The sequence below is a fragment of the Saccopteryx bilineata genome, chromosome 9 (assembly GCF_036850765.1).
Source record: "Saccopteryx bilineata isolate mSacBil1 chromosome 9, mSacBil1_pri_phased_curated, whole genome shotgun sequence".
NCBI lineage: Eukaryota > Metazoa > Chordata > Mammalia > Chiroptera > Emballonuridae > Saccopteryx > Saccopteryx bilineata.
The window spans coordinates 58,770,736-58,787,726 of record NC_089498.1 but is presented as its reverse complement, the minus strand read 5'-3'; the positions used below and the strand labels follow the sequence as shown (position 1 = coordinate 58,787,726).

The following is a 16,991-nucleotide window of genomic DNA, read 5'->3' as shown; positions in this document are numbered from 1 at the left end:
AGTTTCTTTTGGTGTGCATGAGTGTGGGCAGTTCTAGCCAAAGTTCCTGGGTCTGGTTCCTCACCGTGACCTTCCCCATTGCCCACTGACCTTACAATCTTGACCTTGGGAAGCTTTCCACAGTGTATATGTATACGAAATAATCACACTGTACACTTTAAATATGGACAATCATATTTGTCATTTATTCCTCAATTAAGTTGAAGAAATATAAATGAAGTATGTTTTAATATCTTGTAGTCTTACTTTGATTTTTCCTAGCTATTCTTGCTTTTCTACATGAACTTTAGATTAGCTTATATGGTTATAAAAGTTTTTTTATTATAATTTCATTTTAGTTGTGGATTAATTTAAATAGAATTAATAATCTTTTATGTTGAGTTTTCCTCTCTGAGACCATTAGTATGTGTTTGAGTGTATATCTTTGGATTTGTTAAATGTGTCTGTATAAACCGTACCTTTATTTAGTTTATTACTGTTTTATTTCTTTTATATTGCATTATTTCTTTTGTTTCTATCCTGTTGTTTGATTATAGCAAAGCTTTTTTTTTTTTTTACTAATTTGTATTCAGTCACCATTTCACATTTTTATTGTGTGTATTAGTTTTTCAGTTGATTTTTTAGTATATAGCCATTATCAATAAAAAGTGGCACTGGCTGAGGAGCTCAGTTGGTTAGAGCATCATCTCAGTACTCCATGGTTGCAGGTTTGATCCCCAGTCAAGGCACATACAGGAATCAACCAATGAATGAAATGCATAAATAAATAGAAATATAAGGAGTGATAATTTATCTTCTCCTTTCCATATTATTATACCTCTACTTTCTTTCTCTTGTCTATTTGCATTTCCTAGAGACTGCATCCAGAACAATATTAGATAGTAGTAATGATAAAAGACATTGTGGTAGAATTCTTTTTTGGGAAGCTTCTTGTATTTTAGGACAGATGCTTCATTATTTCCATTTTAAACTAGAGGATAACCTTTGGTAGATCAAGGTCATTTTTCATATTGGAAATGCCCATCTCTCCTTTTAAAGTTTTCATCAATAGTGTATGTAAATTTGTTAACTGCCTTTTCAGAATCTGTTAATGTAACATCATTTTTTTTGTCTTAAATGTATTAGAATAAGTCATATGAATAGATCTTCCTATCTTTAACCATTGCTGAGATTAATTCCACATGGTCAAGGGGTACTCACTTTTTAATATTCACTGCTTTTTGTGACAGGTTTATCATGTTCATTCTGATAGCTATGAGACACAAAACCAGCACTATGGAAGAAGCTTAACAAAAGAAACTCTAAAGGATGGTAAGGATTTGAAAACTGTATTTCAATCCTTTTATTACTGCATAATTATGAAAATAATTCTAAAGTGATTTTGGTTTGAATTCTCTTTTGTATAATTCACAATAAATAAACTAAAAAAAAATGAATTTTAGATTCACAGAATTGGCTTAATTATAATCCCTGGTTCATGATACAACAAAGCCATAGGTCCATGAATGGTCATCTTATATTTTCATTTATTTCTTTATTTATTAAAACTGTACACTTAAATAAAAATGAACATCTGTGAACCAACCATCTTGCCCAAGTATAATGGTACCACCTTGAGATATGAACAGACCAACATACGAATTTTTTTTTTAAGATATGAGCTGCGACTCAGTCTGTATTTTTGTTTGAGATCCAAGCAAAATTCCGAGATACGAGTCGTGATTTGGGAAGCTGCCACTAGTTGGCGTGTTGATGCACAGGTCCAGTATCGGCAGTTTGATACATGAGTTCACTGACTGATGAGCTCAGTTACAGAACGAATTAAATTCGTATCTCAAGGTACCACTGTATTAGAATTAGAAGTTCTCTTTAAAATCACAGTATATAGATCATAGTATATTAAAACTGCTTATTACATAAGAGACTTTACAGTGTATGTTGTAGAATGTAATTTATTTTTATTTTAATTTCCCTTGTGTAGTTGTATATTATTAGTTTCTAGAACTTACATACATTATGAATGAACAAGTGACGTTAAAAGTAGTTTAAAATGGCTCCAGCCAGCTAGTTCATTGTCCTGATATGCCAAGGTTGCCAGTTCAATACCCGTCAGTCAGGGCACATAACAAGAATCAACCATTGACTGTATATATATGTGGTCCAATGAAATCAATGTTTCTGTCACTCTCTCCCTTTCCCCTCCCCCTCTCTCTTCTTCTTACCCTGTCCCCCCTCTAAAAAACAATAAGTAGTAAAAAAAATATTTTTAAGTAGTTTAAATAAAAATTCTGTTAACCTATATGCTTCTAAAGTATTTTTTGGACAAGATAAAAGCGATGGTATCCTAGATTTCTGGAAATAATATTCTGTTGGAAGTTTATTCTTAGTTCTACCTAAGGTGGCAAACAGGTTATGTGTTGTGTAAAGAGTGTGAATACAAATTTTTATTTTATGTGTAGAAACAGGCATCCACAGTGAGATCTTAAAAATTAGTATTTCTGTTGGCTAATAGCAAGATAATATACAAATTGGCTCTTTATTAAAATATTTCCCAAATTAATCTGAATGTGTGTGTTTTTAGCAATTTCTGTCTCAGAGTGGGGGAACAAAGTATTTAAAGGCAGAAATCAAACCATGTATACCCATGAATTTTCAAATATGATAAAATAGACTTAAATTATTTTAAAAGAGGCCTAATAGTCTGACAGATTGAAACATTTAAAAATCTCAATTTTGGGTAATATACTCAAACTGGAGTAATGCTAATCCCCACAGTGAGCTTAACTTCTGTGAAAAGACTGATTTAATCAATATTATTGAGAACAGGAAATACATAGTACAGTTATGATTTGTATTTTGGTAATGGGCTATTAAAAATCATTATGATTTGACTCTAGGTTTTATGATTTGACTCTAGGTTTTAGATTAGCTCTTACATGTGATTCTAACAAACAAATTATTCTATAAAATCCCTCACAGTAGCAACTGAAGCAAATCTTGGGATACATTTTTTTTTAAATTTTATTTATTCATTTTTAGAGAGGGGAGAGAGAGAGAGAGAGAGAGAGAGAGAGAGAGAGGGAGAGAGGAGAGAGACAGGGGGGAGGAGCTGGAAGCATCAACTCCCATATGTGCCTTGACCAGGCAAGCCCAGGTTTTCGAACCAAAGACCTCAGCATTTCCAGGTCGACGCTTTATCCACTGCGCCACCACAGGTCAGGCTGGGATACATTTTTTTTTCTTTTTTCTGAGACAGGGAGTGAGTCAGAGAGAGGGATAGACAGGGACAGACAGACAGGAATGGAGAGAGATGAGAAGCATCAATCATTAGTTTTCCATTGCATGTTGCGACACCTTAGTTGTTCATTGATTGCTTTCTCATATGTGCCTTGACCGTGGGCCTTCAGCAGACCAAGTAACCCCTTGCTGGAGCCAGTGACCTTGGTTGGGTTCAAGCTGATGGGCTTTTGCTCAAACCAGATGAGCCTGTGCTCAGGCTCGTGACCTCGGGGTCTCGAACCTGGGTCCTCTGCATCCCAGTCCGATGCTCTATCCACTGCGCCACTGCCTGGTCAGGCCTGGGATACATTTTTTAAGAGAATATGTGCAGCCTGACCGGGCGGTGGCGCAGTGGATAGAGCGTCGTACTGGGATGCAGAAGACCCAGGTTTGAGACCCCGAGGTCGCCAGCTTGAGCGCGGGCTCATCTGGTTTGAGAAAAAAGCCCACCAGCGTAAACCCAAGGTCTCTGGCTCCAGCAAGGGATTACTCAGTCTGCTGAAGGCCCACGGCAAGGCACATATGAGAAAGCAATCAATGAACAACTAAGGTGTTGCAACGCGCAATGAAAAACTAATGATTGATGCTTCTCATCTCTCTCCGTTCCTGTCTGTCCCTGTCTATCCCTCTCTCTGACTCACTCTGTTTCTGTAAAAAAAAAAAAAAAAAAAAAAAAAAAAAGAGAGAATATGTGCAGGGAGAATTAAACTACCAGTCTATCTGTAATAAATAGTTCTGTGTATATAGGGTATTTCACTTCATATAAGTGTCATTAGATGTTTTTTAGTAAGAGCATCTTTACCAGAAGTATAGTTGAGGTCCAGGGTTCGTTGTCTGACTAGAATTCTTACCTGTTTAGTTAATCACAAGAGTTGTTAGAAGAATTGTATCTAAGATAAGTTTACTTCCCAAGTGGTAGCTGTTTTATAATCATAGAATAATAAAAATATATTACAAGAATATTACGTTTTCCTTTTTATAGGAGTTTCCAGGTTTTTTCATAATGGATTCTGCGTAAGAAAGGATGCTGTTGCCGCCAGTATTCAGAAGATTGAAAGTATTCTTCAGTGGTTTGAAAGCCAGAAGCAGCTTAACTTTTATGCAAGTTCATTACTGTTTGTTTATGAAGGTTCATCTCAACCAATTACTACAAAATCAAATGACAGAACTTTGGCAGAAAAGTTTTTGTCCAAAAGACAACTCTCAGATGCAGATGTACTGGAGTACAATAATAACTTTCGAATGTTAAGTTCCACAATGAATGGAAAAATAGAAGCTTCAGTAGGCAGAAGCTTCTCCAAGATGTATGCTCGTCATAGAAAAATGTATTCAAAAAAGCATCACAGTCAGACTTCATTGAAAGTTGAAAATATAGAGCAAGACAATGGGTGGAAAAGTTTGTCACAGGAACATTTAAATGGAAATGTACTTTCCCAACTGGAAAAAGTTTTCTACCATCTTCCCACTGGTTGCCAAGAGATTGCGGAAGTAGAAGTGCGAATGATAGATTTTGCTCATGTTTTCCCTAGCAACACAATAGATGAGGGATATGTTTATGGGCTGAAGCATTTGATTACTGTACTGCAGAGTATTTTAGACATGTGAATCTTTTGCTGCAGTCTTTTGAAGGGGTGGGGCAATCATTGTGAAGAGCAGCAGTTAATATCTCTGCACTTGTAATGCTATGTAAAAAATTTATATTGTGAGTCTACATTTCATTTGTTTTTTTATACTTTTGGTAGAAGGGTAACTTTTTTATAATCTTACTCAGGAAAACTAATTATTTGTTCATTAGAAAACTGAAGAATAAAGAAACTTTGGAATGTTGAGCAGGGAATGTGGTGGTACATGGTTAAATGTCTGTTTGGCTCAAGCAAAATGCAAACCATTATTCAGTCATTGAGACTTGAGTTTTCTATAGCCAGTTTATCATGAAATCTCTGTCCACATTAAGCTTGACCATGAGCCATATCTAAACTCATTACATTATGATAACACTTTCAAAAGTCTAGAAAGCACAGGTTGATGTCCTTAGTATTGCTATATGAAGTTCCTAAAACTGGAGAACATTCTACTTCAGAAATAAGTACTGTTTAAGTTTTATATTAAAGTTTAGACCAGCATATCAAAAGGTGCTTCTTAGTGAAATGATTTTGAATTCCAAAAGCAGATTTTTCCTTTAATTTTCATTTATATTCATATTTCAACATGTTATACTTCATGTAAAAGATAATTGGAATGGATAATAATAAAAAATCTTGATAATTTATCTTGCCAGGGAAAAGAGAGAGAAGTTATTTGGAGGGAACAACATATTTCCTTTTATAATGTTTCACTTTGGGGCAAATTGGAATATATATTTACCACATTGTGAAAAGTGTTATAAACTGTATAATACTTCTAACTGCAGCTTCTGAAAGGTAGATGATTGAATGTTTGTTTTATTTTTTCTTTAAAAATATTTTTAAAATTCCCATATTTTTATGTGTCCATCTAGTTAGGCAGTAGTATATAAATATGTTGCTAGAAAAGGTGTTTCTCAGAATTCTAATAAGCAGTGAAGGACAACATCCAATGTGAGTGATATAAAAAGTACTGTGTAAATTAGTACATCATAGAGAGTGGTACATATCTAAATCCGCACTTCTATTTCACTTTTGAAATAGTTTTATATTCAAGAGAGAAATTATGATTTATTTCATGGAGGTGAGGTGGGCAATCCTATTTTTCCTGGATATATTAGATTCTGTGTTTCACATTCACCACCTTATAAAAAACAACCATTTATTGAAAACATTTAAAACTATAAAATTAAATTTGCAAATATGTTAGATGTTTATGATCTCATGGCTTGCATTTTGATTCACTAATGAAGTATCTTAGTATTTAATAGTTTTGCCATATTCTTGGAAACTTTTAGAGTTGAGAATTGTTAGTCTCCTCTTCTTCCCCTAGAATTACAAATTAAACTTTTTAAATCCAAGCACCTTGTTTTGGTGTGGAGGAAAGTGTCAGAATTTTATGTTTATGTCACCTTCCCAACCCTCTCTGAGGGTACTTTGCAAATATCTGATCACAAATACAGGTACCAAATGCTCTGTGGATTCTATGCTTAATAAATCTATTAAATCTGAATAACCTTAAAATTCATAGGCATTTTGTTATAGTAAAATTTGTTTTTAATTTTTATTTAGTCATTGTAAGTTTTCTATAGTTTCATATTTTTCTTTACTGCCTAAATAGGTATTGGCTTTTGCTTTTTTTTATGGAGATGAATTTCAAGTCATAACTAATAGAATTTTTTTAGTTTTAGTTGATTTCTCCTACAATATAGACTTTTGTTGGTGTTATTTGGATAGTGCTTCAATAAATCTTAAGTTCAGATAATTAGACACTTAAATCTGAACAAAACAAGAACCTTTTTTTTTGTAGGTGATGATATCAGCCTAAATAATTTAATACATTTAAGTATTATCAGGTGTTTTTGCACATTTTAACTCAATAAAATATGAGTCAGCTGTTCCAGATTATCTTTATCCATATTTGGAAATACAGCTTTGTAATATCAGTGTCTTATCTTTTTGATAAAATAGTTCATGTTTTATTTTAATAAAACAGGAAGTGCTTTTATCTTTTGTTTTTCAGGGAAGGGATTAACATTTAATTTTTTGTTTACATTTTTTATCACTGTTATCCAATGCTTATTTTATGTTACTTTATAAGTAAACTTACATGTAACAGAATAAGTGTCTGTTTATGTAATCTACATGTGACTATTTTATTATCTAGTGCAGACCTTTAGCATTATGCTGAAATTTACCACTGTGGAAATAGAATGATCACCATTCACCAAGTATGTTTAAACATGTAAATGTTTAAGAAGTTAGCTTAAGATTATTGTTTGAGTTAATAGGATGTTCAACTTTTTTTCCCGCTAGGAAACACAAATAATGGTTTTAGTGTGTTTCTTATGGAGTGCACTCATAAAAAGAACTTTTAAGAAATTATGGAGAGTAAATAACACATTAATAAGAATTTAAATTGTATAATAGTTTTATAATATTTACATTAATTGATATTTTAATATGGATGAAAGTTGCATAGATTTAAATAAATAATAGATGATAAATGCTAAATATTTTATCTAAATAGTTTTTCAAGAAACAATTGTGAAAATGTGTATATTAAATAACTGTAATGTGGAGTTTGTGGTATTTTCAACTCAGTGTTCATTATTCTTATGTGTCCAGAAAGATTGTTCTTACTATGCCTCTTACACTACAATTTGCTATTTTGGGGCTTTAGATTGTGTTCAACTGAATAAGAACTATTTTTTTTTCTGATTTTGATTGAGTATAATTTACTATTTATGATTTTCCAGATGTTCTCATATCATTTCTATAACATCTATCAAATTTGTAACATAAGAAAAAGGAATTAATTTTCAGTGATATTTCAGTTGCATTTTTCTTGTTTCATGCAGCTGAAAACATTTGTTTCTAGAATTTGGAAGATGTAGGATGAAAGAAAATAGTAAAACAATGTAAGAATTTTGGGAAATTACAGAAATTTTGTCCACTATTTTAAAGCATTGTCATTTTAATACTGTTTTCTCATAGCAGTTTGACATTTGATACTTTAAAACTTGATTTGCTTTAATAATTGTTTACAAGGCTTTGTAATAATCTTTCTGATCCAGTGCCTTTAACCTTTATTTGATATATGTGTAGCGTCAGTTGCCCTTCCATTTACACTCTATGTTATCATAGCGTAGACATCAATTTCTTTTAAAAAATTGTTAATTTGGTCATGTAAAGAGGTGAATTGTCTGTTATTACTTTGGAAAAACGAGTAGAATTGCCTCTTGGTTCATTCAAAAATATTTACTGGGTATCCACCATGTGCCAAGCAGTTTTAGTCCCTGAATATACAGTTGTGAACCAATTAGACAAAGCCCTACTATTTACAGCATTATGTCTAGATAGGGTTGGGTTGGGGGCTGACTTAAAATAGAAATAGAGAAGTATTTATTTCAAGGTGATAAAGTTAACTAGCATTTGAGCTTGTGTAAAGATAAGGGAATAGTTACTGAGTTGAGATGAAGCAACTAACAATGTTAGAGAGGTTGAAAATAATACTTTATAGCATTATAACCTCTATTTGACTTTGGGTTCAGTAATTATAGGTAACATAAAAAGGCCTTAATTTTTCATGTTTCTTGCTAGTAAAGGTACGTTTACTTAGACTGTCAGAGTAGTGTTTTAATGTAGCATTACTGTGAAAAACATTCCATTATATTTTCACAAGCGAATTACTGCACATTTTTTACATTGTATTTTATATTGTAATTTAGTACAAATGTTATAGGCCTCAATCTTATCTTCAAATCACTGGTATTTTAAATTTGGCAATGAATATGAAATTACTTTTTGACTTACAGAATGATTTTACTGTTCCTTAAAATGTTTGTTAATATTTTAGGAAGATTGGAGTTTCCTTTCTTGGGGAGTTAATAGTTCAATTATTATTTTGATACCATCTAGGAAGAGGAAAGAGTATCCATGTGATTAATCAAATTAGAATATACTTTCAAGATTTTTTTTTTTAATTTTTAAACTTATTATTGGAGTTAAATTTTGGCCTGGTGTTCACTTACAGTATATATTAAGTTTAATTATGAAGTAAAATGGTCTTAAATATGATGTATGATGCACCTGCATATAAATGAAAATGGTGTGCACAAAGACACTTTACTATGGGAGCTGTACTGGAAGACTTATGGAAGCATGTGAAATTGCACCTAAAATTGTTATTAGTGACTATGCTAAGTTTATTGTACTTGATGAATGAATGTATTTAGTTAACGTTACTTTGGTTTAAATGTATCTTTTTTAATGTGTTTGTAATTTGTTCCATTGATGGGGGGTTATCCTTGGACTGCAGGGGTTATTGTCGATGTGTGATTTTATTTTATAGAATCTAATGTGATATACCGATTTTTATAAGCGATATTTAGGTCATTCTAATAACTGTATATTTGACAACCTATTAAAATGTTTTGCATTGGAGCTCTTTTTTCTTTAATTGTAATGGGCTAACAAATTCATGGTGGTTTAAAAATAATTTATTCATTCAAATATTTGAGTGCATACTAGGTACCAGAAACTATAAGAATCATTAGGGATTCAAAGATGATTAAGACAGAATGTTAATAGAAGCATGTGCATTGGAAATGAAAAAGTATGTAAACATTTATATGAATATTTTTCTACAATATGGACTGGAATCTTTGGATCAACCTTAACAGAAGTGGACTAGGAGAAACAAATTGATTTGGCTGTGAAAATATATATTCTAATTTTAAAACCTCAAAAGTAGATATTTTTACATGTATTTGAAATTTCATGAATTAATTGGTAACCAAGTAATCTTTTTCCTTCATTAATGAAAATGGGCACTGTTGAAATCTTACACTTGACTGGGCCTGTATTTGGTTTGGAGATTTTAAAAAGTTAAAAGAGTCAGTACCTGTCCTGGAGATATACACTGTCTGGTAGAAAGAAGAAAAACATCTAAATGTGGGATAAAATGTTGTTGGGGCTGTGACTGACTTACAAATATACAGCAGGGCATGAAAAAGTAGTCAGTCTGATAGTGTACAAAAGGAGGAAGAGGGTGTGTCATTCACAACCTCATGCATTTGTGAGTCAAGGGTCCAGAAGGTTGTACAGCTTTCCTCTTTTGTGTCTGCTGCTGTGCACTGTGGAGAGGAGCAATAAATCATGTAGTAGTTTTTCTTAAGACTGGCTGACCAGTGGTGGAATTAAGCCAGTTTGCACCAGTTTGGCAGAACCCGATACCTAGTTTTTTGTTGAGTTAGGCGAACCAGTTGTTAAAATGGCACTTGTAATCAGGGTTCTCTCAAAGGTGGGTGCCCGGGCAGCTGCCCAATGTGAAAATCACAAATTTACATTCGTTTTTTAATGTTCATCTGTGCAACAGCATATTCTAAGCGCCCATAGTAATGTTTATCCATTAGTGAAAAGAATTTGATGGAACTGTGCTTGTTATATTTATTCATTTCATAAAACTTATTATACCTTTGGTGAAATACTACATTTTAATTCCCTCACATTTGTTACTTCAGTAAACTAACAAAGTGCCAGTCGGGGTGACAACTTGTATTTTTTTTTTTTTGCCGAATATTTAATATTTTTTCACTAATATTTTAAAACTCTTATAACCTAGTTTTGTGTACTTCTTTTATTCTTATTTAATTATTAAATGCATGAAATAATAAACTATCGGAATATTGATTTTTTTATACTTAAAATGATCATTAGGGCAGAGAACCAGTTAAATTATTTGAGTCCCACCACTGTGGCTGCCTAACTCCTGAAAATAACAGGGAATCCCACTGCCATGGAAATAATCATGGGGGGATTTCATTAAAAGTGCAGATTCTGCTTCAGCAGGCCTCGTTGGGGTCCATGGTGCTCCTTATTCATCAACCCACACTTTGAATAGGAGATCTTGACAACATTTTTGGGGAGTGGGGTTTGCAGTAGAAGTTGGAATCACTTTGATTCAGTCAGAGCTGTTGGAAAGCCAGGAAGAGAGTGTGAAGGAAGAAATGGGTTTAGAATATGAGAGAATATAGCCAGCAATGGCTCAAGATAATACTACCAATTGGGAGAAAAATTTCTAAGATATAACAGGCCTTAAACCTTCCTTCTGCCACAAATGACATGGTTTGGGTACTCTGAAATGTTTTAAGTCAAATCTATAGAAGCGTTATGTGGACACTTACTAGTCTGTGGAAGACTATCAACTCATATTTTGAAGAGTGTAAACATGATAAATAGGCTTAATTAATAGCTTATATAGCTTGGATATAGTTCAATTAATATTCTCGTTCTTGTCTTAGCTTCCATTTTCTACTCCCTGTTATGGTTGACCCTAACCCATGTAGGTTATGTCATGGACAGTGAGGACAATCTAAATAATGGGCTAGCCTGACCACTCTCAGCAATTGATGCTGTGTAACACCCCAAAATATTAGTGGCTTAAACAAAGTCCTTTATTATTTGTGTGGATCTGCAAATCATTTGGAATCTTGGCTGGACTCACTCGTGTCTCTGCAGAGAGCTGGAAGGTCTGACTGAGGGGATGGGGTGTTAATCGAGGGGTCTGGGATGATGTGCCTGGTATCCTTTCTGCCAACTGGCCCAAGCATTTTCTCAGTGCTAGTAGAGGTCCAAGGGAAGACTCTAGAACATGCAAATGGGTTTTAACCATGTTTGAGTCAAGTTTGCCACTATTATTGCCCAATCCAGTCTGTGGGAGGACACAATGCCATCAACAATATGTCCAATTTCACACAAGTTCAAATAGAGCATCAGGAAATTGAGCCTTGGCTTGTCATGGCTGCCATGGTTTAATCAGGTGGACAATGTGGATATTTTATTATCGGAACAGAGACAGCAGGTCAAGCAGCATATGCAAATTTAAAAATCTCATGCTTCTCAAAAAATTCATCCATTTTTCCACTCCTTCCCTTCCATGGGTAGAACTCACTGAGTAGTTTCACAGTGTTGCCATCTTCAATTTATGTTACTATGTTTTTATAATCTAGGGAGTGGTTTAGTATCTTGTTTTATTCATGCGCTTTCTTGGTAGTAACTTGAGTGTCAGTGATTTTCTTCCAAGTGTATACAAACACATTTTTATAACAAACTATGCAAAACCATGTACTTTCCACCAACTGATGTTAAAGCATCTTTTCACTGAACTAGTAGTTTGAGCTCAGTTTTTAGGTACATGGCCACTTAATTCTAAAATAGTATTTGAACATGAATATGCTGTTTTATTGTCAGTTTAGCTGGATTTTAGTTTTTCTATATCAGAATTTCACATTAATTCATTTATTGTAATTTTCTCCCTACTATTTTTTCCCTATTATTTGTATACAATACACCAATGAGGGTGAAAATTCATAGGAAGGTTTTTTGTTTACTTCATAATTTCCCTTTCCTATTATAGTAAACATAAAATCAAATTAATATAAAATGTTAAAAGGAAACTGAGAGTGAGTTTGGTGTAACCAGTTATGTCCTTTTGAGATAACTCCATATGTTTCAACTGGGTGCGAATACCATGTGTAAATTAATGTGATGAAATATATTTTATGTTAAAGCCCATTTACAAAGATGTAACGGGTTTACTCCCACTTCTGATAACTCCATCTGTCAACCTTATCAAGCCCATGTGCGACGTATTGTTGAAGTGTGATAATGTAACCCTACGATGTGACGAGTGGCCAAATCAGATCAAAGTAGCTGGGGTGAAGATCAAGGCAGTCTCCTGAGACTCCAATACAGACTCCACGTTGCCCACCGAGACCCCTTGGCAACTGCCGGGAAGCACTCTGCCTCCAAGCAAGATTTTTTTTTGGCTCCATCGCAGTGAGGATCTAGACTTAGCCGGCCACTCGTCTTAACCATGAGTGAATTAAAGTCTATGTTGTTTAGCTTGCTATGAGTGTCTGTGCCTATTCAATTGACTCCTAGTTACTTGAATTTACATCGTGAAATATTAGCAACAAACCCAGCTAGAATAAAACTAATACTTTATTACTACACCTATACATTTCCCATCTGTTTTCTCCATGGGGGATACAATTGTGGTTTTTACTCTCTTAATTTGTTCTGAATATATTTATTTGGGAAAATAAAATTAGTAAGTCTTTAGAGAATGAAAGCATCTAGCATGCTGAACTGAATTTATCCGAAGCAGTCTGTGGGTTTATCTGTAATTTCTCATTTCTAGTTCTATGGTAATTCTGTGTAAACCTCAAGTAGGATGATTAATCAGACGTGCTCAGTAATTTCACAAATATATACTGTGTAGCTTTTCCTGGCTGTTTTTTATTTTTCCTTTATAGCTTTTGTAGAGACCTTGCTTTTACAAAAGGGATCAAGAACTTGATTGTTTAAATATGGTATATATTTGAATTAAGCCGTAAATAGAGGATAACAGAAGCATCCACAAATCTATAAATAACATCAAGTATCAAACAATGTTTTAAAACTATTTATAGTTGTCTTTATAAATGGCATTGCACAATTCCTTATATTTTCAAAAAAGGATATTGAAGGTAACTGGTGATTGTTTTCTTCCCATACTTAAATGACTTTAGGCGGGGAGGTGACAGGTGTTCTGTAGCTATTTTCAGAATCATTGTTATTTTTTTTCCTCTCTCCCTAAACAGAACAAAGCAAAAGCAAACTCCTATGGATTATAGTACCTCCTTTCCTTCCTTATTGCAGTCATATCTATTCACAGCCCCTCAAGGGATGTCAGATAGGGCACCTGGCTCCCAGTCATGATGTCCACCTGAGTTTTTGAAGCAATTCTTTGTGATTTCCGTGTACACATGAATGAATTCACCAACACCTTGCCCTCTCAGTCCCTGACCACTCCATTTCTTATGATGTTGTTTTCCACCCCCCACTTGAGCCATCACTCATTGTTATGAGCACACTCTCAACATTACAAATTGCTATCCCTGTCTGACTACCTCCTATATGGTCAGTTCCCCCTCTCTCTACAACTTTAAGGTCAACTTTTCTTTTTATTCCTCCACTAGGAACTCTGGTTCATTGATCCTAACGTTGTTTTGTCCATCCTCTTCATGTCCTCATTTGCATTCTTAAACAACTTGGATTCCAGAGTCTTTCATTACGATCACTCCCATCTATACAACCACAGACTCCCGAGCCCAGATCCCTATGTTGTAGTCATCTGGAAAATTTCCAATACCGATTACCTTCAATGTTTCCACCAGCTCAATATCTGTTATGATTAGAGAAAGATACAGTACAGCCATCGAACTGGTGCCACTAGAAATGTGTGACTTCAAACTCTGTGGGGTCTCTCAACACTGTCAAGGCAATCCTACACTTCCCAAGTCAACTCACCATTCTCCCACCTGATCACCAGGCCTCCTCTCTCAGCGATTCGTTCATGATTTTACTTTTTCACTAAGAAAGTGAAATAAATTAAAATAAATTTACTTCCTTCTCAATCAATCTACCTCCTTCTAGATCCATACATTTTTTTCTTCTCTACTGTTAGAATGGATGAATGTTGTCAATTTCTCTATGAAGTCAGCTCATCTTTTGTTGCTCTCAGATCTGATACGCTCTCACATGTTAAAAATCACTGGTGCAGTTCTGCCTCCTCCTAAAACTTGAACTTGTCCGTCTCTGCTGTTATTTTCATCAGTACACAGGTGAGATCTTCCATACATGTAATGCCCCTACTTACACCTACTGATTTCCTCCTTGCCCCTTCACCTATCACCCCATTCCCTTTGTTCCTTTTCAGCAAATGCCTACATTTATCTCCAGGTATCCTGGTCTCTGTTAACCTGCTCCAATTAGGCCTCTCTCTTTCTTTCTCACCTTCCTTTCCTCCCTCTCCCTCTCATTCACACACATGCCCAGACCTTGCCCTATGTATCTCTTCTTTATAATAAAAACTGTAATCATACTGTAGCACTCCCCTGAGTTCTCTGAATCATCCTAGTGAATTATTGAACCTGAGGGGGTCATAGAAACCCCCAAATTTGTAGCCAGTTGGTCAGAAGTGTGGATGGCCTGGAGCTATCAAACTTGTTTCTGCATTAACTGCTGTGTTGTTGGGAATTGTGCCCTTTAACAATGGAATCTGATATTAACCTAGGGTGATCAGTGTCAGAGTTATATTGCAGTACCTTAATGTGTATTTGTTTAAAGACACCTTAGTTAATATATATCATTGCTTCATTAACACTGAAATTATGGCCAACAGCACTATAACTCATACCTGAACAAAGCTTATTCAACTCGTTTATTTGTTGTCGCCTCTGTGCCTTCTTTACTTAGGTACACTCAACAACAGTTCAGCACCACAGTTGGGGTAGATGTTAAACAACAATATCACAAAAACATGAAAATATGAAAAATGTAGCACTAAATAAATTGCAAAAGACACATTTATATTATGAGAGCTAAAAACAAGAAGGCAGAGCATGACCACAGTCAGCTGCAGTTAGGAATGTATACATTGTGGGATTCGAATTTTTTGCTGCTCTGTGCATGTCTGCAAATGACTGCAAAAATATTGTTTGGGGCTATAAATAAATTTTAGTGAATAGATGAATTCACAAGTATAGAATTTATGAATAATTAGGTTCAACTATATATATGTAGTATGTGTGTGTGTGTGTGTGTGTGTGTGTCACCAGCTACTGTATTAATAATTTACATTATATTACATCTATAATCTAACTCTTTTAATTTGGGTTCTAAACATAATTGATCATACCCGTCTATCCCATATTACATATAAGAAGTTCAATGTGCTTCCTAAAACCTCTGCGACATCCTAGAGAGGATTGTGCTCAATAAGAACTAGCTCCAAGTTTGTCTTCCTGCTACCACTTTAATCTTGTTTGTTTCTGCAGCTGCTCTTTCTGCTCCATACAAAGCCAGGGGTGGAACTCAGCTTCTTTACCTTGATTTCCTCTCAAACTACTCACAAAGGGCTTTAGGGGAAGCTTGGGATTGAAAAACTTGGTTACAGTGCACAAACAAATTAGAATAGAATATTAAACACCCTTGTCTTAAACTTTAGGGCTTTAGTCCCTCCATCTCAGCTCCAGGAATTTTAATAGTTACAATAGCTGAGTATTAAAACCAATAGGCTATTTGTCTATGATAGATTGTAACCTTAATATCACTGACCAAGACTTTCAGACTCTGTTTGTTTCCTCTTTCTTAATAGATAGTACTTGTAAATAAAGAACAGAGATTTAGCCTGACCAGGCTGTGGCACAATGGATACAGTATTGGCCTGGGATGCTGAGGACTTAGGTTTGAAACCCCAAGGTCACTGGCTTTGAGCATGGGATCATAGACATGACCCCAAGGCCTGTGGCTTAAGCAAGGGGTAACTGGCTAGGCTTGAGTCCCCCCGTCAAGGCACATATGACAAAGCAATCAATGAACAACTAAGGTACTGCACCAAAAACTTGATGCTTCTCATCTCTTTCTTTCTTTCTTGTTAAAATAAAAACAACACACAGAAAACCCCAGAGGTTTGGTTTTATTAGAATAAATTATGGTAACTACTCTTTGAAAAGCATAAGTGCTATGGCAGTTTTAGTAAATGTTTTCCCTTCTATGTTACTGATGTCAAACCTAGTCAATCCTCACAAAATCTCTGAGAAAATTAAATTCCAAATGTACAAATTAGGTCAAGTCCCACAGAGGTTAAGTCTAAGTTCATAGAGCTTACTATAAGGAAGGAGTTCATTCTTGCTTTAACCTTCCACTAGATTTGCTTACTTTCCAATTCTCTAACTTCCCAAACAAGGGATGTCTGGGTTAGTGTGAATATGCTGTACCATAGAGTTTCATCGTGGAAAAAATCTATAATCAAATTGAATGCTGGAAATATCTAAATAAAAATTGTGGGCTTCCTCTTCCTCTTTATGAAGATGTTCTGCCTGTTAAAGAAGATGTTGAAAGGCTAGAACTATAACTCGGTTGTTGCTTTCTATACAGTGCTACATAACCCAGGAATAAAGATTTTAACTATGTATTTAATTATACTGGTCAGTTACTTGCAGCATTATGGAGATTTTTAGAAAAGATGCAAATTAAAGG

At 34.5% G+C, this 16,991-nt stretch overlaps 1 protein-coding gene across 2 annotated transcripts in view; it reads left to right on the top strand.

Moving 5' to 3' along the window:
* IPMK (inositol polyphosphate multikinase) overlaps nt 1-9,347 on the top strand; it is a 67,570-nt gene extending 58,223 nt beyond the window's left edge. For both annotated transcript variants that reach the window (XM_066242231.1, XM_066242230.1), the window contains exons 5-6: nt 1,230-1,311; nt 4,262-9,347. In XM_066242231.1, the coding sequence (XP_066098328.1) occupies nt 1,230-1,311; nt 4,262-4,884 (705 nt within the window). In that variant the 3' untranslated portion in view covers nt 4,885-9,347. The remainder of the gene's footprint in view (nt 1-1,229; nt 1,312-4,261) is intronic.
* Nucleotides 9,348-16,991: the final 7,644 nt, after the last annotated feature.